Source organism: Typha latifolia, chromosome 7 (genome assembly GCF_019914945.1).
Source record: "Typha latifolia isolate L0001 chromosome 7, TyphaL0001v2, whole genome shotgun sequence".
In the NCBI taxonomy this organism is placed as follows: Eukaryota; Viridiplantae; Streptophyta; class Magnoliopsida; order Poales; family Typhaceae; genus Typha; species Typha latifolia.
Genome location: NC_133092.1, coordinates 11,280,166 through 11,300,707, shown reverse-complemented (window position 1 = coordinate 11,300,707; position 20,542 = coordinate 11,280,166). Strand labels below are relative to the sequence as shown.

The 20,542-nt window shown below is 35.1% G+C and overlaps 3 protein-coding genes across 3 annotated transcripts; all 3 read right to left on the bottom strand.

The window, feature by feature from the left end:
- Window positions 1-2,178: 2,178 nt before the first annotated feature.
- Window positions 2,179-4,905, bottom strand: LOC140792835 (disease resistance protein RPS5-like). The gene is made up of 3 exons (XM_073144055.1): window positions 4,276-4,905; window positions 3,610-4,180; window positions 2,179-3,509 (listed from the first exon to the last, which is right to left on the bottom strand). The coding sequence occupies exons 1-3, from the start codon at window positions 4,903-4,905 to the stop codon at window positions 2,179-2,181; spliced, it is 2,532 nt and encodes an 843-aa protein (XP_073000156.1).
- Window positions 4,906-11,235: 6,330 nt separating this feature from the next.
- Window positions 11,236-13,499, bottom strand: LOC140792834 (probable disease resistance protein At1g61310). The gene is made up of 2 exons (XM_073144054.1): window positions 12,692-13,499; window positions 11,236-12,626 (listed from the first exon to the last, which is right to left on the bottom strand). Exons 1-2 carry the CDS (start codon window positions 13,497-13,499, stop codon window positions 11,236-11,238), a joined length of 2,199 nt encoding a protein of 732 aa, XP_073000155.1.
- A 5,327-nt stretch (window positions 13,500-18,826) lies between these two features.
- On the bottom strand, window positions 18,827-20,542 carry LOC140792833 (disease resistance protein RPS2-like). The gene has a single exon (XM_073144053.1). The coding sequence runs from the start codon at window positions 20,540-20,542 to the stop codon at window positions 18,827-18,829; it is 1,716 nt and encodes a 571-aa protein (XP_073000154.1).

The window sequence follows — 20,542 nt, the reverse complement described above, 5'->3', positions numbered from 1 at the left end:
AGGAATGGAGTTATATGTAAATTTTTTTTTAATTAAATAGAGAATTTTAAGAAAAGATCAAACGCAATTCTTTTAAATTAATGAAAGAATGTAAATTTTTTATATATTTTTTATGTAGTGTATTTCATGTTTGATGCATTTTAATATTTGTTATTTATATTTAGAGGATAATCTTGACTACTTATTCCGAATAATTTTGGGACACTCCTATTTTAAAATAGTAAAGAAGAAAAAAATATTTATTATATAATTTACAAAATTAAAATTTTGAAATAACTTTAAAATAATGTAATATTATAATTATTTTAAAGGTCTGATCAGAAGTTTCTAACGGTACTATTTTTATTAAAAATTGATTAATAGAACTAACTATATATTTAGTTTAAATAATTAGATTATAAAATAAAGAATATAAATGAAATTTAAAATAGTGGCTTAAATATTTAGAGGGCAGAATTGATATTTAAAAAAAAATAAACAGTGCATTAGAGCACCAAATAGAGCTTCATTGGGCTTCAAAATTAGATGCTCTAAGAGCTTCTCCTGATGCACTCCAATGCACTCAGCTATATATTTATTAAAAAATAATATAATACATATATATTTATATTATTTATTTTAAATCATTTAATAGGTTCTCTTAGTGTTATTATTTTTTAATAAAATATATATTGTTAAAAAGCTCTCATCGAGATTTTTAAAATAAGAATAATATTCAATAGTTTCAGAAGTAATTTTAAATTACTAACTTTTTAAATTAAATATATTGAAATTATATTACACGAAATAAACATTGAAATAAGTATTATACATCATTACTAAAAATATCAAAATTACATTAAACAAAATAAACATAAATTAACATTTAATAGTATAAATAATAAATATTTAATAGTCCGGTAAGTCATCTTTATAGCAAAGGCATGGGAATGAAGGAATATAATTTTTAATGTAATTTTTATTTGATTTATGTTTAATATATTTCATGTCTCATGTATTTCATTTATGAGATTTTTTAATATTTATTATATTTTATATTTGATATATTTTAATATTTAGTATTTATATTTGAAAATAATTTTGAGTCATTATCCGAATAATTTTGGACACATCAATTTTAAATAATAAAACAATATTTATTATGTAATTAAAAAAAATTTAAATTTAAATTAACTCAAAATTAATTTAATATTAGGCTTATTTTAAAAGTTTCAATGAGTCTTTTCCAACGGTACTATTTTTATTAAAAATTGATTAGTAAATTAATTATATACTTAGTTTAACTAACTAAATTATTTAATAAAGGATACAGATAGAATTAAAATTGTTGGATTAAATATTTATAAAAGCAAAAATTAAAAATTTGAAAAATCTAAAAATAAATAGAGTTGGGCTCCAAATTTTTTTGGTGGGGCTTTAAATTTGGAGCCCCATTGTAACTAGCTCCAAATTTGCTAGTTATGCAGCCTAGTTGGAGCTCTATTGGGCTCCAAATTTAAAGATTTGGAGCTCGGTTAGATGCTCTAATACAACAATCTTAGTTTAGGGTTATAGCTCCATGTAATTATTGATTTTTAAGGAGTATGGATTATTTTAATTTGTGAATCACATAAGACAGAGAAAAGAGTGGAATGGTGATGGGTATTTATTATTAATTTTTAATGGCTCAGCTGATAGCACGATGATACAGTGGATTGGAGGAGCAACATGGTGGCTTGGAGTGATGTCTCGACATTAGTGACCTACGAGGTTTAAAGTCTAGACTAGACAATCTAGTATATTGATTAAAATTTGATGGGGCCTAAATATGGTGAGTAATACTGAAGTATAACAACATAATATATAAGAATGTGGTGTGTATTACCAAAGGTAGGACATGTCTTATACTCGCCATACTCATAGGTAGCATCTAAAATGACATTGTTGAAGAAAAACAAAGAAAAAGAATTATATGATTGATTATTTTTTAATTATACTTTGCACCCAAATTATCAAAAGAAAAAAAAAAACTAAGAGAGAAAATTAAGCTGAGAACGAAAGAAGATAAATATATTGGATTATGTGAGAAAATAAAGTGCTCATGAACAATGTGCACTTCACAGTCGTTGGCAAATAGTTCACAACATAACAATAATTTTGAAAGGAAAGCAACAACAATATAGTAGGAATAGCTGCTGGTCAATAAAATTTGCAAACTCCTTCAAGAGAAGATCTGAGACTATCTTCCTCCCATTTTAAACCTTCCCACCATGATCTATGGCATTTTATTTTCTCTAATTTACTTGGTATGGTATGTGACTGGAAAGGGAGTTTCTCCAATTTATGACATCCTTCAATATGAAAATATCGCAAGGATGGGAAGGTGACTCCCGTATCACAAACGGTTTGCAGATTTGAGAGATGAATCAACTTCATAATCTCGAGGCAAGGGAATGTAGGAATCAATGTACCTCCTCCCTCTTCTTGTCTTTCTGCCGCAGAATCCTCACCATCATTATCATCCCTACTACAGATAGCATACTTCAGTTTAAGGCAATAAGATATTTTCAGTTCCCGAAGGCACGGGAGATGCACTATCCATGAGACCTTATCTATATTGTCGCACAAGAAAAACTCTAAGCGCCGAAGTTTTGGAAATACATCTTTTGGAGAAACTCCCTTCCACACGATCGTTTTCAAATCCCTCATCTCAGAGAAGCAAAGTATCTCAAGATCGAGATGCGAATTACCATTTTCTCCATTGCGTTGAATTAGTATTTGTATCATATTACTATCCCAAATCTCAAAGTGATTCAAGTTCCCAAGAAAGTTAGCCATGAAGAAGAACGCAGGTTCCTTCAAAGAGCATATTCCAAGAGATTGAATAGGCATATTGGATGACTTAAGTGATTGGAACTGAGAGTCACCTACCGCAGTGATTCCAAGAGCTCTCAGATTATTCAAACTCTTCAATTCTTCCAACAATGACGGTGGGCAGCCTATCCCCCCGAGGTTAAATAAGTTGAGCTCTTGGAGCGCATAGAGTTTTGAGAAAGCATCCTTCGATATTGTGTGAATGAAATTTTCTTTGAGATGCAAATATTTGAGACTGGTAAGAGATTTCAGCTCCTCGGGTAGTGACTCTATTCGGTTGTGATTTAGATTGAGGTATTGAAGTTTGGCCAACTTACATATCTCCACGGGGAACTCTTTCAAGAAGTTATCTTCAAGGTCTAGATAAGTGAGTGCATCAAAAGCCTTGATATTTACAAGTACTCCTCTTTCATGTAGCTCATAACTCCGGAGAATTAGGGTTGTAAGTTTAGTAAGAGGAGGAAGAATACCGTAGGGAAAAGGCAATGTTTTGTAGGAAATATTCATTACTGATATTCGCTCTATCTCATTGCTGATATTCTCTACTGGCCCAATATCTGCTTTGATGATCCATTTATTGTTGTTCTCTCCGTAATCACGTGCTATCCATAGTGCCATGTCACGAAGCACATCATGCATTTTCACACTCTCGTCCCCTGTCTCATAACTTGTTGAATCCTCAAGTAAGCATGATGCTTTTAACTTATCTATGAGAGTGTACCCGATATTATAAGCACTTCGTAGTGTTCTGGACACCTTTACTAGTCCTAGCCCTATCCAGCTTTGGATGAGCTCCTTCCTTCTGGATTTTATAATCCTCGGGCCACATGGAACAGCTCAAGAAACACCGTCTCGCAGTATCGTACTCTAAGCTTTCATAGCTAAACTTCAATATATGGAAAGTTGTGCTTTCTTTTGCATTTGGCTGGCAGCCGATCTCATGAAGTTGTGACTCCTTAAGTAGCTCGATGGCACCTTCCCATGCTCTGTAATGCTTTTTGGCATGCATGGCATGCCCAACAGTAATGAGTGCTAGTGGCAAGCCTCCCAATTCATGGATGATATCTCTTGCAAGCTTTGTTATAGTAGCATCAGAGTTGAGGGTCTCCTCGCCTACGCTCTCTTGGAAGAGTTGCCATGCGCCCTCCTCCTTCTTCGTGCAATCCACTTTAATTGTCTTACTCACGTTCATTTGCCCGCAGACTTCATCTGAACGTGTTGTCAATACCACCTTTTGTTTAATTTCACCGACCACACCAAGCGGGGTTGGAACACCGACAGCTTTAAGATCCAAACTGCTCCCATAGGTCATCCAAGAGCGAGAAAGCTTCTCTTATTCAAGAAGTTGAAGATGATGATGGCTTGTGATTCGACATCATTGGCACGAGAAAGGCCAAGTTTTTTGGCTATTGCTTGTTGAACCTTCACGACGGAGCAATCTTTCGAGGCGGTCACATGAATCACCAAATTAAAACATTCATCTCCGATGAAGGAGTTGTTGATCTTGTTAAGGAGGTGGGTCTTCCCCACACCACCCATTCCCCAAATGCCGATAGTTCCAACCTCATCATCATCTTTGAGGTACTGGAGAGCCAATTGGAGATTATAATCCATCATTGACGACGACCCGCTAGATGTGGTAGCGACCTCTTGCACAAGAGGCGGCGGCAACTTCTTTGTGATTTCTCCGATTAATGCTTCATTTTCGTACAACTTTTGGGCCTCCATTAGCTTCTTGGCGGCGCTCTTGCCGATTGTATATTTTGACCAGAGGATGTACCGCCGTTGCTGCCGGCGGTCGTATTTTTTGCCGATCGCCTCGGCTTCGGCCTTGACTTTCTCCACCTTTTGCAACCACCCTTTGACTTGTTCTGTCGCCGTCTCGCCCTTGCGCTCGCCCATATCAATCTTTCCTTTGATGTCATCCCTCTTGTTCACCAAATCATTGGTGGCATCTTCTAGGGCTTTTACTTTAACACCAGCTTTAAATAGATACGTCCCATGTGCACGCACCTGATTTATCACTGGAAGAAGGACCATATCCGCAGCCATTTTGATGAAATCCATGGATTAATATCAGGTATACAACAATGAAGGGAGATGAAGGAGATATATGTGTGTGTGAGAGAGAGAGATGTGGGAATCTCAAGTATGTAACAGCGGAAATTTGAGGGATATCAGAGCATAGAAGTACTTTGAAAATTCAGTCAGAGATCTGCAGTATTTATAGCACTATTCCAAAAGGAAGGAAAAAGAAGGAGAGGAAGAGCTTAGTCTTTTATTGGAATGGGAATTAGTTTTAACAAAAATAAAAATTATTTTCTCTCAAGTTAGTTGAGACCAACTCAAGTTAGACGTGCATGCAATGAGACGTGCACGACCTTACAAGATATGCAACAGCTCAAGCATCCTAACATTTTTATTTTCCCAACAGAGAATTACTTTAATAAAAATAAAATAATTTTCTCTCAAGTTTGTTGTGGCCAACTATAGTTAGACAAGCAATGAGATGCGCACATACAAGTGACTTTAAACAAAAGAAAATGCCTGAATGATGAAACAATCTGCACCACTTCACTTAGACAAGTGGGCATTGATTGAATGCTATATTTCGATTTTAGTATTCAGGTCAACGCATTAGCAACTTATTTAAATAATAAACCTATGTTACGTTTTATTTGTACTTATTAATTAATAAAATTATATTTTAAAATATAATTTATGTTTATGTAACATGTCTGTGTATAAGCATATACACAAATTATGAGATATTTGATAAAAAATATATTGAAATGGAAGATTGATTTTGAAGTCAAAGTGTACTCAAATGATTTACTACGATTTAAGTAGTATAAAAAAAATTACAAAGACATAGAAATAATCATTTTGCACATGTTCACAGTGTTCGCAGTGCATTTATATACATTCGAACTCACCCTAGAAAGTTGGTAGTACTAGATATTTAACTTATTTCTAAGAGATATTTATTTATCTTTTAGAGGTATTTATCTTATCTCTAATAGAATTCATGGCTAATCTTTAAAGAGATATTTATTTTATTTCTACTAGATACCTATTTTATCTCTAAGAGATATTTATCTTATCTCTAAAAAGTATTTATGTTATCTCTAAGAGGTATATAAATTGGTTTAATATAAAATTAGGAGTGAGGGGATTATCTTTTAGAGAAGTCATTGATCATTATCTTTTGAGGTAATCTTTTGTAGGCGATTAGAATTTTCATCTTTAGACAGAATGTGCTGAATCATTCTCTTCAAAGGGGGCGAGGAGAACAAGAAGTCAACGCATGTACTTGCATTTTTTTTTTTTTTGGTGTTACAACCCCTTTGTACTTATGCTGAAAATCACTTTATTTCCTTATAATTTAAAAATTCCAAACTAATCCCTATATTTACTACTAAAGTAAAACTATCAATTTTTCGTCAAAGTTAATGGAGTGCGCACAAATGACCAAAACACTTTGTCGTGTTATATTAGGCAAAATAGATAGATTTGTATTTGATTTTTTAACCCATATGTGTCTTGTTCCTATATATGATCTAACTATTAAACTTCATAAAATATACGTTTAAAAACTTACTATATAGTTTGTTAGGTTTTATTTGTACTAATATAATTCGTAAATTATGTTTTATTTGTGTAATGTGTCTAGATTTTATGTATGGGCATATGCATAAGTTATGATAAGTTATGAAATGTTTGATAAAGAATATTAAAGTGGAAGATAAATTTTGAAGTCAAAGTATTCAAAATAATTTTAGAATTGTTATTGAAGTGATTAAACGGTGTCATGATGGTTGAAAAGTACAAAATTTCACCTAAAGGCACAAGAACAAATCACTCGCATTCAACTATCTAGTTTGTTGTTTGAATGCACTCGGGCCGTATTCAAACACACCTTGTAGTGCGTTCGAACGCGAAATTAGGCGTTCGCATATACAAAAAATGCGTTTTGATCATTCGAATGCAGCTACGTAACATGCAAGTTTTTTAACTTTCAAGAGTTCTATTTTGACTTGGATGCCCTAACTCTAAAGAGGTGGGTGAATGCTTTTGAAAATGATTTCTCAGAGCTACAACTTTTTCCCACCAACAAGGTCCATCTCTTCTACAATATACCAAGCTTCTGTGTAATAACCATAAAAAAAAAATTTGGGCGCACACGTGCAAGTGTTCACCCCTTTCCTCTCTCCCTTTTCTTCTTCTCTTTCTTTCCTTCTTTTCATTTTCTTTTCTTCCTTCTCCCTACTCGCAGCTACCTTTAGCCACCTTTGGGATGCCATTGTGCCGGACCACCACCGAGCTTGCCAACCCGAGGATCGAAGTGCCAGAGCTCGCTCCATCGTTAGGTATATTTTTAAAAACTGTGTTAGTGAGTGGGGTCTTCTCCTTCGATTTTTCCTCCTCTTGGTCTCGCCGTGATCCGGCTAGCCGACAGCCTCGTGCCTGGCTGCGTTGGTCTAGTGACCTTCCCTTTTTTGCAAGGATGCCCCTAGTGGCCTCCTTCGACGCCCTCGTGGCCGAAGCCGCCGACCACCTCTGACAGCTTGATTTCTCCTCAATTGGCTTATGCTTGTTAATGGGAGAGTGTCGGTGGGTTCGACTAGCTTGTTGATGGCCGGGTTCATCGGTAGCGCCCCTCCCCACTGATTGGGTCCGTACAGTTTGTGGGTGGTGGCTGTCTTCCCCACTGGCAGGGTAGGCACTATGGGTGCCTTCCTCCGCTGGCGGGGTGTTGGCCAGCCTATTTACCCCGACTACCCGTGGTTACCACCACCGACAGCCATCCCTCCTTCCTCCCTCCTTTTAGTCGAGATGATGAAGGAGGGAAAGGAGTGGTGCCTCAGGCTGGGGCTAGGTGCAGCTAGCACGAGTGCTGAGTCAGGCTAGATACTGCCCAGCCCAAGTTCTGGGTCAAGCTGGGTGCAGCCCAGCCCTGCTCTATGTTTTGGGTTGAGCTGGGTGCGACCCAACCCTCTCCCAAATTGGGCTTGGATAGGTCCCTTTAGCCTTACCAATCCCAAACTTAGGTTGGGCTACTTGTAGCCTAGCCACACTCTAGAGCACGGGCTAGGTCGCACCCAACCCAACATGGAACGTGGGTCTGTGCTGGGCCGCACACATCCTAACTCAAAACTCGGGGCCAAGTTACGCCACACCCACCCCAAACTAGGCCCGCATTCTGAGTTAGGCTCGGTGCAGACCAGCCCGGGCCCACGTTCCTGGATGGGTGCAATCTAGTCCGTGCTTTGGGGTGTGACTGGGCTACATGCAGCTCAGCCCAAGTTTCGGGTGGGTGGGGCTAAAAGCAGCTCAACCCAATTTGGAGGTAGGTCTATAGCCTAACCCATGTGTTTTTCTAATTAAGGTGGGCTTTGGGCCAATTTTGGTCGGTCTATTTTAGCTTTGTGTTGGCTAAATAAAGTAATTACCCACTAATTATCACTTTAAATTATTTATGTCATTATTAATTATTTTTAATGCTGGCAACCGTGAGCCTTAATTAATTAATTAATGATTTTAGCAGATAGTAATGTTTGCTTTATTAATTATCTTATAAATTAATTTTAATGAATTGGACCGTGGCTAGAGTGTGCCGTTATAAATAACATATAAAAGAAACAGATTATTGTAGGGAAAGTATATTAAGCAGATTATCTTAATTAGCAAAACAGTCCTATGTGATTTACCTAAACGATAATAATTAATGGAAAGATAATTTAAGGTAAATTTTATTAAATTACTTTTAATAACATATTAGGCACTAGTACAACTATGCTAGCTCAACCTAATTTATAAATATGAAAATTTGCAGATGGACCTACCCAAGCTTATAGTGAACGTCAGTAAGATCATTTAACTAATTAGTGATAGGATTATTGTGCTTTATATTTTTTATTTACTTTTATTATCGAGGTGGACTCCGTATCGTATGAGGATGATCTCGTGGCGTAATTGTAGCTAATATTAAGAAAGTAATTTAAGCCAGTGAAACTCCTATAATCTAAAAGTAGCGTAGAGAATAAAATAACTTACTTTATGACATCATCACATTCATAACATGCATGTGCATACGTTTTTCTTATTGTTATTATTGCACATCATGCATTATAAGTTTTTTTGCTATTCGGTAAGATTTTGTATATTATAATTTCTGTGCATATTTATTAGGCATGAACATGTGTGTTGGCACGTAAATCATGATAATGATGTATTTTATTATGCTTATTGTGCTGTATAATATCATGCCACTTGCACACGTGCACGACCATAAATGGGGTGATTGTTGTGTCTCGATAGTACCTGACATCTCTCCAGCCAAGGTTAGGGGAGGAGGATATTCTTATACTTATATATATTAAGACTCATGGTTGAGGTCTTAGTTAGATGATCCCAAACAATTAGGTAGCTCTTTCGTTGAGTGATTTACTTTTGATCGATGAGAGTCATACCCTTTAGAGTATTTAAGATAGAGAAAGAGAAAAGTAAGATATCGTAGAACTAGCGGTACCCGATGATGTAGGGTGAGGGCGTCCATGAGTGATGGCTCATAATTTTTACATGGTGGTGTGATGATATGGAGACGAAGGCTTAGATCGTATTATCGATGTGTGATTCTGACCTTTGTGATGGGCTTATGACTGAAGTTCTTAGTCTGTGGTAGCAGGCAATCGATCATGCTGTTCGTCTGGTGATGGGCTGTCAATTCTACTATTAGAGTCTACATTTCCTTGGGGTATGTGTGTGGACGGATGTGAGGATTAATATGGCCTACGGGCATAGCTCTACATGAGTCTATATTACAGACTTAGTAGTATGAGATAATGTATACTATGTGGTGTAGTGTTGACATGGCCTATGGGCGAAACTTAGTGTGAGCTTGAGTTTGAGGACTTGATAGTCTGGATTAATGCATTAATTTGATTATAATGCGCATATTCATATTTATTTATTGTTGCATTATTTATTGCACTACTTTTAGATTGTAGAAGTAGAAACTCTCTAAGCTTTATGCTCACAACATTCTAGTGAAAGTATTTTTAGATTAGTTGATGACTCGGGATTTGTGGCAAAACTGGCAAAGAATTATCTTTAATATCTCTTATTTATTTATTCTTATAAATTAAGCTAAATGGCTTGTAGCCCTTACGTGGGCAATTTTTCATCTATTTATGGATATATATTTTGGGGCTTGTTGTAGCCTATGGTATTATGCGCTTCTTCTTTGTCTATATTATTTGTGAAAATGTGGGCTTTTTGCTTGTATATTGTGTTAAAATATTGACCAACAAGTCACGTGGTAATCATGTGGGTCTTACCCACATGAGGGGTACATGTTTGGTGGCAGGTGTGACATTTCGTTTTAAGGATTATCTAGACAAATGATCAATCTCGAGGTCTACTGATTAGAGATCAATCATGAAAATCGATGAATTATGGGTTCTAGTGAGCAAGATTGAGAGAAATAAAGTTGTTGGATCAACGAGTTATTTGTAAGTCAGTCTTGTAACTGTTACAAGTTTAGTAATTAGTTTTGATCCGAGTTTGAATACATGATTTTTTTTCTTATTTAGTTTTTTCCATATAAAAATCTTAACGTTTATCTTTGCTTTACTCGTTGATATTTACTCTGTATTTATTTAAGCAAATGGTTGATATTATTGCCTAGAATTTAGACACATACACGTGCCTAAGTTAGTTTTTTCATAGTTGACATGATTTTTATTTTCATAGTTGACATGACTTAGAAAGTAAGTGAAGAAAATATGTTGATATTCTTTAAAAAAATGCTTATATAAGAGGGGAATGATATTTTTGTTTATAAAAAATTAAAATAGAGGGAATTCAGCCCGCTATTCAAACTTTATACATATTTAGGCACCATTTATTAATTTGGACAGAAAAACTAACAGTCACATTTTAGTCGTAAATACAAGAATTGATTTGAGACCTTTTAAAATATAGAGGGATAAATTAATTTTGGACATAAGTATAGAGAATAAATATATTTAAACCATTAAAAAATTGCTAAGATTTTCCTGATTGTTTCTTAAATTTGGCATCTAATTTTATAGGCTAAGTATCGTGCTGCTAGGACTGCCAATGCAGCATGTAGTATATAAAATAACCAATGGGATGACAAATTATCAAAAGAAAAAAAAGAAACTTCGAGGTATAAATTTAAACTGACAACGAAAAAAGATACATATTTTAGATTATGTGAAAAAGTAATGTTCAGAGAACAACGTGCACTCTTCATAGTCATTAGCAAATAGTTGACAATATAACATTAATTTCAAAAGAAAAAGCAACTACAACACAGTAGGAATATCTGACTTCTTGTCAAGGAAGCCTATGCCATTAAAATTTGCAAACTCTTTCTAGAGAAGGTTTGATGCTGTCTTCCTCCAATTCTAAACTTTCCCACCATGATCTATCACATTTTATTTTCTCTAATGTACTTGGTATGGTATGTGGCTGGAAAGGTAGTTTCTTCATTTTTTCACATCCTTCAACATGAAGATATCGCAAGGATGGGAAGGTGACTGTCGGATCACAAACGACGTATAGCTCTGGAAGATTAATCAACTTCATAATCTGGAGGCAAGGAAAAGTAGGAACCAATGCACCTCCTCCCTCTTCTTGTATTTCTGCCACAGAATTCTCACCATGGTTGTCCTCCATGCTACAGATAACATACTTCACATTGAAGCATGCATTGATGTACAGTTCCCGGAGGCACGGAAGATGCACTATCCATGAGGCGTTCTCTATCTTGTGGCACACGAAAAATTCTAAGCGCCGAAGTTTTGGAAATACATCCTTTGGAGAAACTCCCGTCCACGAGATCGATTTCAAATCCTCCATCGAAGTGAGGCGAAGTATCTCAAGATCGAGATGCGAGTTGGCATTTTGTCCACTTCTTTGAATTAGTATTTCTTGCGTTCCACTATCCCATATCTCAAAGTGATTCAATTTCTGAAGAATATTACCCATCAAGGAGAGCGTAGGTTTCTTCAAATTGTATATTCCAAGAGATTGAATAGGCATATTGGTTGACTTCTCAAGCGATTGGAACTGAAAGTCACCTTTCGCCGTGATTCCAAGAGCTCTCAGGTTATTCAAACTCTTCAATTCTTTCAACAATGACGGTGGGTAGCCAATCCCCCAGTTACTGAATAAGTCAAGCACTCGAAGCGCATGGAGTTTCGAGAAAGCACCCTTTGATATTGTGTGAATGTAATTTTCTCTGAGATGCAAGTATTTGAGATTGGTAAGAGATTTCAGCTCCTCCGGCAGTGACTCAATTGGGTTGTGATTTAGATTGAGGTATTGAAGTTTGACCAGCTTACATATCTCCACAGGGAATTCTTTCAGGCTGACTTTCTCAAGGTCTAGATATATGAGTGCGTCGAAAGCCTGCATATTTATAAGCACTCGTCTTTCATGCAGGTCATAACCCCAGAGAATTAAGGTTGTAAGTGTAGTAAGAGGAGGAAGAGTAACGTAAGGAAAAGGTAATATTTTGTAGGAAATATTCATTACTGCTATTCGCTCTGCATCATTACTGATATTCTCTGCTTGCCCAACGTCTGTTTTGACGATCCATTTATTGCTGTTCTCTCCATAATCACGGGCTATCCATAATGCCATGTCACGAAGCACATCATGCATTTTCACACTCTCAATCAAAAAGCCTCCTGTTTCATAGCTGATTGGATCCTCCAATAAGCATGCTGCTTGTAGCTTATCTATGAGATCATATCCATAATTATAAGAACTTCGTAGCGCTTTGTCCACCTTTACTAGGCCTAACCCGATCCAACATCGGATGAGCTCCTCTTTCGGGATTTCATAATCCTCCTTGCATTTCGCCCACATTTGATCTCAGGAAGTCGCGATTCCCTAAGTAGCTCGAGGGCCCATTCCCATGATCTATAATTCTTCTTGGCATGCATGGAACTCCCGATGGTGATTAAGGCCAGAGGCAAGCCGCCCAACTCTTTGACGATTTCTTTTGCAATAGTTGGTATGTAAGTATCCGAGCTAAGAGTCTGCTCACCGACATTCTTTTGGAACAAGCTCCATGCGACAACCTCATCTAATTTTTGCACTTTAATTTGTTGTTCCACACTCATGACACCGCAGACATTGTCTGATCTTGTTGTCAATACCACCTTTTGCTTATAAGGGCCGATTGCAGTGAGAGGGATTGGAACACCAACTGCTTCAAGATCTAGATATCCCCATAGATCATCCAACAGTAGGAGAAAGCTTCTATGAGCCAAGAAATTAGAGATCGTCTTGGCATTTGATTGTACATCATTGGGCTTGCGCAGGCCGAGTTTCTTAATTATTTCATCTTGAACCTTTGATACTGAGCACTCTTTAGAAGCTGTGACAAGAATCACGACATCAAAGATAGAGTTCCCATGATAAAAAGAATTTTGGATTTGTTTAAGGAGATGAGTCTTCCCTACACCACCCATGCCCCAAATTCCAATCCTTGTCACAGTATCATCTTCTTTAAGGTAGCGAAGTGCCTCTTGAAGGTTGGAATCTATTTGACTTGATGCATTAGATGTGCTAGGCATATCTGGGATAAGAGGAGGAGGCTGCTTCATAGCAATCAATTCAAATTCTTCTTAGACAACTTTTAACATCTATTTGACTTGATGCATATCTAGGATAAGATGTGGTGGGCATATCTGGGATAAGATGAGGATATAGTTTCTCAGCAATTGATTCAAATGCTCCTTCTGCGAACAACTTTTGAACCTCTACAAGCTTCTTAGCAGCTCTCTTGCTGATGGAGTAGTTTGAGCAGCAATTGAGAGAGTATCCGCTGAGACACTTGCAACTCCTTTGCTAGTATTTTTCTCCGATTGCTTGCGTTTCGACGATGATGGCCTTCACCTTCTTTAGCCATCATTGTACTTGATCCTTTGCTATAAGACCTTTTCTCTCGGCGCTCTCTATTTGCATGGCTGACATCCTTCGTCCTCTCTTCCAAATTTCTAGAGGCGTCTTGGAGGGCTTTCACATTGTTGCCAACTTTAAAAGGATATGTTACATGCTTAGTTATGAGATCCATCAAAGAAGTCAAAGGAGATTGGCATATGCCAATGAATTTGGTTAGGACCTCCATTGATTTCAAGAATGATTATTGGATAGGTTGAGAGATAGTAACAAATTTGTGTATCAATGGAGAAAATCAAGAGTGACAAATAATATGTGTTGAAAAAAGAAAAATAGGAATGATCGAACAATCGATAAGATGCAAGGAATTAAGCAAATGTGGATTTTCTTTCTTTTTTTTTTTTTTTTTTGGGGATAAAGAGTTTTGATGGACTACAATCTTGCAAACTGATAATAGAAAGAAAAGAACATCAGGTGGTAGCTTACAATTGTGGAAGAGCAAGCACTGAAATGAAAAGACAATGTGATCAAATACTGAATGAAGGATAGAGAGAGGTGTGTGTTTGGTAGACAAAGATATGAGAATCTCAAGTATGCAACTCTAAAATTTTAGAATGACAAGAGCTTAGAAATGTGCAGCATTTATAATCCTGTTCCAAAGGAAAGAAAAAAAAAGAAGAAAAAAAGGAAAAAAAATAGGAAGGAGCTATAGATAAAGAGAACATCTTTTAGTTTAACACAAATAATTAATTTTTTCTCAAGTTCAAACAACATTTAGAATTGCAGTAGAGGTGTGCACGAATCATACAAGTACCATAATAAAAGAACTGATGAAACAATCTTGCACCACTTAGGACGATTGATTGAACGCTATATTTTGATTTTAGTATTCAGGTCAACGCACTAGCAACTTGTTTAAATAATGTACCTGCGATGAATCAAATGGCTAGACATAAGATCTAGTTGACCAAACAAATGATAGGGATATTGAATCATTTTAGTGGCTAGACACAAGATCTAGTTGATTATTTTTTAATAGTTTGAATGCCATTCAGATATTTCGGTTGTGCCAATTATGAAATTAACCTATTAATATCCAAGAATATTAGAAAACTATGGACGAAACCGCGGAGGGAAAGCGACGAACAAACAACGCAATAGCACTAGTGAAATAGATAAATATATATATATATATATATATATATATATATATATATATATATATTTTTTGATTGATGAGCTGAAATCAGCTAAAGGTTACAAGGAGGCCAATGGATACTCTCTATTCTGTCGGAGAATGGCCTCAAGTTCCTTCAGCTTTGGGGATTCAATACTCCAAACAGACCCTGTTAGCAACTCTTCGCCCAAGCCTACTTACCCAATCCGTCGCTCTATTCATCTCTCTCCGAGTATGTGAGAACACAACATCATTAAAGTTACTCACCATACTCCGGCAGCCAGCTACGGTGCCCCTGAGTCTCCAAGGCACAACTAGATCGCCGTTCAAAATCCTCACCAGCTCTTCATACTCAACGACTACTTTCACCCTAGCCAATAGCCTATCTGCAATCCATGCAAGACTGCAGGGGCTTCACAGTTAAAACTATTCTAAGTGGACCAATTCACACAATTATTGAAGTTATTTCATATAAAAAAGTCAGACTAAGTCACAGCTATCTTACATTTGTAATTTGCTGAATGTATTTGGCAGAATGTAATTCGTAGTTGTATTACATAAATATTTATAATTATTTTATGTATTTTACTTATTAATACTTTTGTCGTCTAAAGACAAAATTAATATAATAGAACAAGAAAACAAGCTAGTAATGAATGCTTAATCATACTTCTTTATTCTCGTCTCAATAAAATGATATTTGTTTTGGATTAATTATATCTAATTTTTTTTTAACCACATAAACCTAGGGGTGAAAACGGGTCGGATTAACTCTGACCCGACCCGCTATCCGACTCAATTCGGATAAAAAATTCCTATTCAATTTGGATACGGATAGAATTTTTGAAAAAAGAATCTGAATACGGATTTGGATACGGTCAGATATAATTTTCGAATTCGGATATGGATATCGATTATCCGTTTACCCACATATATTTTTAAATAATTTTTAATTTTTAATTTGCTTATTTAAATAGTGAATATTGATAATGATGTGTTATATATTATTTGTCGTCCAATATCCGTATCCGAATTTGTATCCGGACTAAAAATATGGATCCGGATATGGATTGACCAATACCCGATCCGTATCCGATCCGTTTTCACCACTACATAAACCTCTTACCTAAAATAAGAAAATTTTCAGCTCAAAGATTCTATGTAGCTATTTTTTTTTATTTTTAGTCAAGGGGTTATATGATTGTTTATCTTAGTACAATTATTCTATATGGATAATAAAAGAGTTTATAGGGTGTTTATAGAAAACGGTAATAGTTAGAAGGCTAAGCATAATTATCCCTTTTCATTCAAACTCATGGAACGTGAATGCTTTAAATCGTGGACCAATCCGATCACGTCCGATGGGTAAACTCGAAAAATAGCCAAAAAAGAAAAAATTAAAAAATATTTTTATTAAAATTAAAATTAAAAAATATTTTTATTAAAATTAAAATTAAAATATATTTTTATTGAAATCACCCAATAGATATTAAAATTAAAGATTAGAATGATTCAAAATAAAATTTAAGCAATATTGTTTGTCCATAGCATTTATAATAGTGATATTATCACTAATGCAAATTTTAACATTACTACTATTTTATTTCTGATCTTGTCACACCATAATTAGCCCATAATTTCTTCTTTAATTATTATGATTTTTAGTAATATTATTGTACTCTCATTCCAATGCATGCTAACAAAATAATAAGAAAGGAGGAATTAATAATATTTAATCCTATACAGCTTCTCAAAACAAAAAAGAAAACAAAAGAAAAGGAAAATAATGCAAGCTTGTATATCATTAATCATATCATTATTTTTTTAAGTAAAATACTAATCTTGTTGGTACTTTTATTGAAATAATACTGAAATATATAATGCTTTACTAGAGAAATATATACATAAAACACTAAACAATAAATCGTCTTATTGTTAAAAACACTAAAGTAGTGAACTACTTAGTTTCGTAGATCATAACTTTATAATCGAGATCCATTTTGGACATATGATATAAAGATAAAAGAAAACGAATGTAATAATTTTGATGGAAGCTTAATCACTATAAGGACGAACTTGATGCAGATTATGATCCATTTTCTAGTACACACTTGGTGAGATAAATGCTATTTAGACTTGTGATAGAAGAGATAAGGTTGTTTCTTTGTTTAAATAAGAGGGAATGGGTGTCTAGACTCATCCTATACTAATCAACTTAGTAAAGCAAAGCTGTTAGATACTTTCCCTATAACGTTCTTTCAGATTCAACTCGAATCCTAAGGAATTATAATAGAGAAATTTACTTACGAGTAAGATAATTTGGCTAAATGGCTCGGTTTAGTTTCGAACTATGATAGCTTAGAGGAGTAGCGCAATGACTTAAAGTAATGTCTCAGCATCGGTTATAAACAGGACTTAAAGCTTAGACTAGACAACTTAGTAAGTATATTAGCTAAAACTTGATAAAGCCTAAGTAAGGTGAGTATTATCAAAGTATTATAATATAATACATAAGAATGTAGTGAGTATTACCAAAGATAGAAAAGAAGATGGTATTCATTTCTTAAATTATAACAATTATAAACTTACAAAGAAGGAGATCATGTACTCATTGGTAGCATCTAAAATGACATTGTTAAAGAATTAACCAAAGTATTTTCCTAATAAAGTCAGTTCTGAACAACCCAAAACCCTAGCATTTGTCATTAAATTTAACAAAAAAAAAAAACACTAACAAATGTGTATTTGGTGTTTGATAAAAAAAAGGAGCTAAGTTAAAAATAATAAAACCATATTTGTGCTGAGTAAAAAAACAATAACAACCACAAAAATAAAGGAAAAAGGAAAAAGGAAAAAGGAAAACGAAAAAGAAAAAGAAAAAGAAAAAGAAAAAAGAGGTGACTCTCGTATGTATACATATACGTGCCTGAAATATGGCGTATAGAATAATCTTATGGGGCGGCTGCTTATCTTGGTTTATCTTAGGGAATTTGTATATAATACCGTACTTTATAATAACGTAATTGTAGTTTATACCATATATTTTTATTATTTGTAAATTGAGCCCTATAATTTAGCAAATATATACAGAAAACACATTGGGTTAGATTTAAATTAACATCGTAAGAATATTTCGTTAAGTAGAGATATTTTATTTTAAAATAACTAAAATACTTTTATTTTTAAAATAACTAAAATGTCCTTAGTAAGACTTGGTTGATGGTATTTTTGTAACTTTTTAGTATAGTTAACTTAATTCAGAGATTTAGTTAAGCTTAACTAACTGATCTAATAATAGGATATTTTCTGTATATATTTGCTAAATCATAAGGCTCAATTTATAAAATAGTAAAAATATAGGGTGTAAACTATAATTTCATTAAAAGACAGGGTGTCGTATGCAAATTTCTGTTTATGTTATTTCTCATAACTATTGGATTTCTAGCCGAAATTAATTTTCTTAATGGAATCAGTAATTTTACCTGTAAATTGATTCATTAATTTGCATGTCTATTTTTTTTAAAATATTTTTTATATGATCAATAAATTTTTTTTATTATACATTGTTTGTTAGTTAGATATATGAAACCAGCTATCTAGAAGATTCGTAAACATCATTTTCGAAAGAAAAATAAATTACTACCGGTTGTTACTTAAAATTGACATCTAATTCTACAAATTATGAAAAGAAGAAAAGAAACAAAAAGAGATAGAAAATTAAACTGACAAAACAATGCAAGAAGATACGCATTTTAGATTATGTGAGAAAATAATGTGGTCATGAACAATGTGCACTTCATAGTCATTACCAAATAGTTCACAACATAACAGTGATTTTAAAATTAAGGAAAGCAACTACAACATAGTAGGAATAGCTGGTTCAATGTCAAAGAAACCAATGTCATCAAAAAATTTGCAAACCTTTTCGAGAGAAGATCTGAGGCTATCTTCCTCCCATTCTAGACCTTCCCACAATGACCTAGGCCAATATTCTATCTTCTCTAATTTACTCGGTATGGTATGTGGCTGGAAAGGTAGTTTCTTCAATTTGTCACAATCATGAATTCCAAGATATCGCAAGGATGGGAAGGTGACTCCCGGATCACAAATGGCGTCCAACTGTGGAAGATCAATCCACCTCATAATCTGGAGGCAAGGGAATGTGGGAATCGATGCACCTCCTCCCTCTTCTTGTATTTCTGCCACAGAATTCTCACCATGCTTATCCTCCCTGCTACAAATAACATTCGTCATATTGAAGCATTCATCGATGAGCAGTTCTTGAAGGCGTGGGAGATGCACTATCCATGAGACGTTCTCTATTTTGTTGCACTGATGAAACTCCAAGCTCCGAAGTTTTGGAAATACTTCCTTTGGAGAAACTCCCTTCCACACGATCGTTTTCAGATCCTTCATCGTAGAGAACCGAAGTTCCTCAAGATCGAGATGTGCAGTTTGACCACTTGTATGAATTAGTATTTCTTCCACTCTACTATCCCAAATCTCAAACTTAATCAAGCTCCCAAGAAAATTAGCCATCAAGAAGAGTGCATGTTCCTTCAGATGGCATACTCCAAGAGATAGAATAGGCGTATTGGTTGACTTCCCAAGCAATTGGAATTGAGAGTCACCATCCACAGCGATTCTAAGAGCTATCAGGTTATTCAAACTCTTCAATTCCGCCAACAATGATGGTAGGGTGTCTATTTTCTCTGAAATACGTAAATCCAGCACCTTTAGCGCATTGAGTGTGGAGAAAGCACCCTTTGATATTGTTTGAATGAGATTGTGTCCGAGATTGTGTCCGAGATGCAAGAATTTGAGATTGATAAGATATTTCAACTCCTCGGGCAGTGACCCAATTTCGTTGCAATTTAAGTTAAGGTACTCAAGTTTTACCAGCTTACATATCTCCATAGGGAACTCTTTCAAGTCGTTATATTGAAGGTCAAGAAATGTGAGTGCTTGCAGAGCGTGGATATTCACAAGTACTCGTCTTTCAACCTGGTCATAACCCTGGATAATTAGGGTTGTAAGTTTAGTAAGAGGAGGAAGAGTACCATAAGGAAATGGCAATCTTTTGTAAGGAAGCCTCACTACTGACATTCGCTCTACCTCATTGCTGATATCCTCTGCTTGCCCAAGGTCTGTTTTGACGATCCATTTATTGTTTTTCTCTCCGTAATCACGTGCTATCCATAATGCCATGTCACGAAGCACATCATGCATTTTCACACTCTCATCCCACGTATCATAGTTTGTTAAATCCTCTAGTAAGCACGTAGCTTGTAGCTTATCTATGAGATTGTATCCATAATTATATGAACTTCGTACTATTTTGTCCACCTTTACTAGGCCTAGCCCTATCCAACATTGGATGAGTTCCTCTTTCAGGATTGCATAATCCTCCGGCCACATGGAACAGCTTAAGAAACACTGCCTCAGAGTATCAGATTCCAAGCTTTCATAGCTAAACTTCAACATATGGAAAGTTGTGCTCTCTTTTGCATTTGGTTGGTGTTCGATCTCATGAAGTTGTGACTCCTTAAGTAGCTCGAGGGCCCTTCTCAT

What these genes read in the sequence shown, in the direction of transcription:
- LOC140792835 (XM_073144055.1), bottom strand. Translation starts at nt 4,905, where the DNA reads ATGGCTGCGGATATGGTCCTTCTTCCAGTGATAAATCAGGTGCGTGCA. An exon ending in AAGATTGCTCCGTCGTGAAG is followed by an intron (nt 4,181 to 4,275) that starts GTTCAACAAGCA and finishes GAATAAGAGAAG; the next exon opens with CTTTCTCGCTCTTGGATGAC. An exon ending in TAGGGCTAGGACTAGTAAAG is followed by an intron (nt 3,510 to 3,609) that starts GTGTCCAGAACA and finishes GTTATGAGACAG; the next exon opens with GGGACGAGAGTGTGAAAATG.
- LOC140792834 (XM_073144054.1), bottom strand. Translation starts at nt 13,499, where the DNA reads ATGAAGCAGCCTCCTCCTCTTATCCCAGATATGCCTAGCACATCTAAT. An exon ending in CTCATCCGATGTTGGATCGG is followed by an intron (nt 12,627 to 12,691) that starts GTTAGGCCTAGT and finishes ATGATCTCATAG; the next exon opens with ATAAGCTACAAGCAGCATGC.
- LOC140792833 (XM_073144053.1), bottom strand. Translation starts at nt 20,542, where the DNA reads ATGAGAAGGGCCCTCGAGCTACTTAAGGAGTCACAACTTCATGAGATC.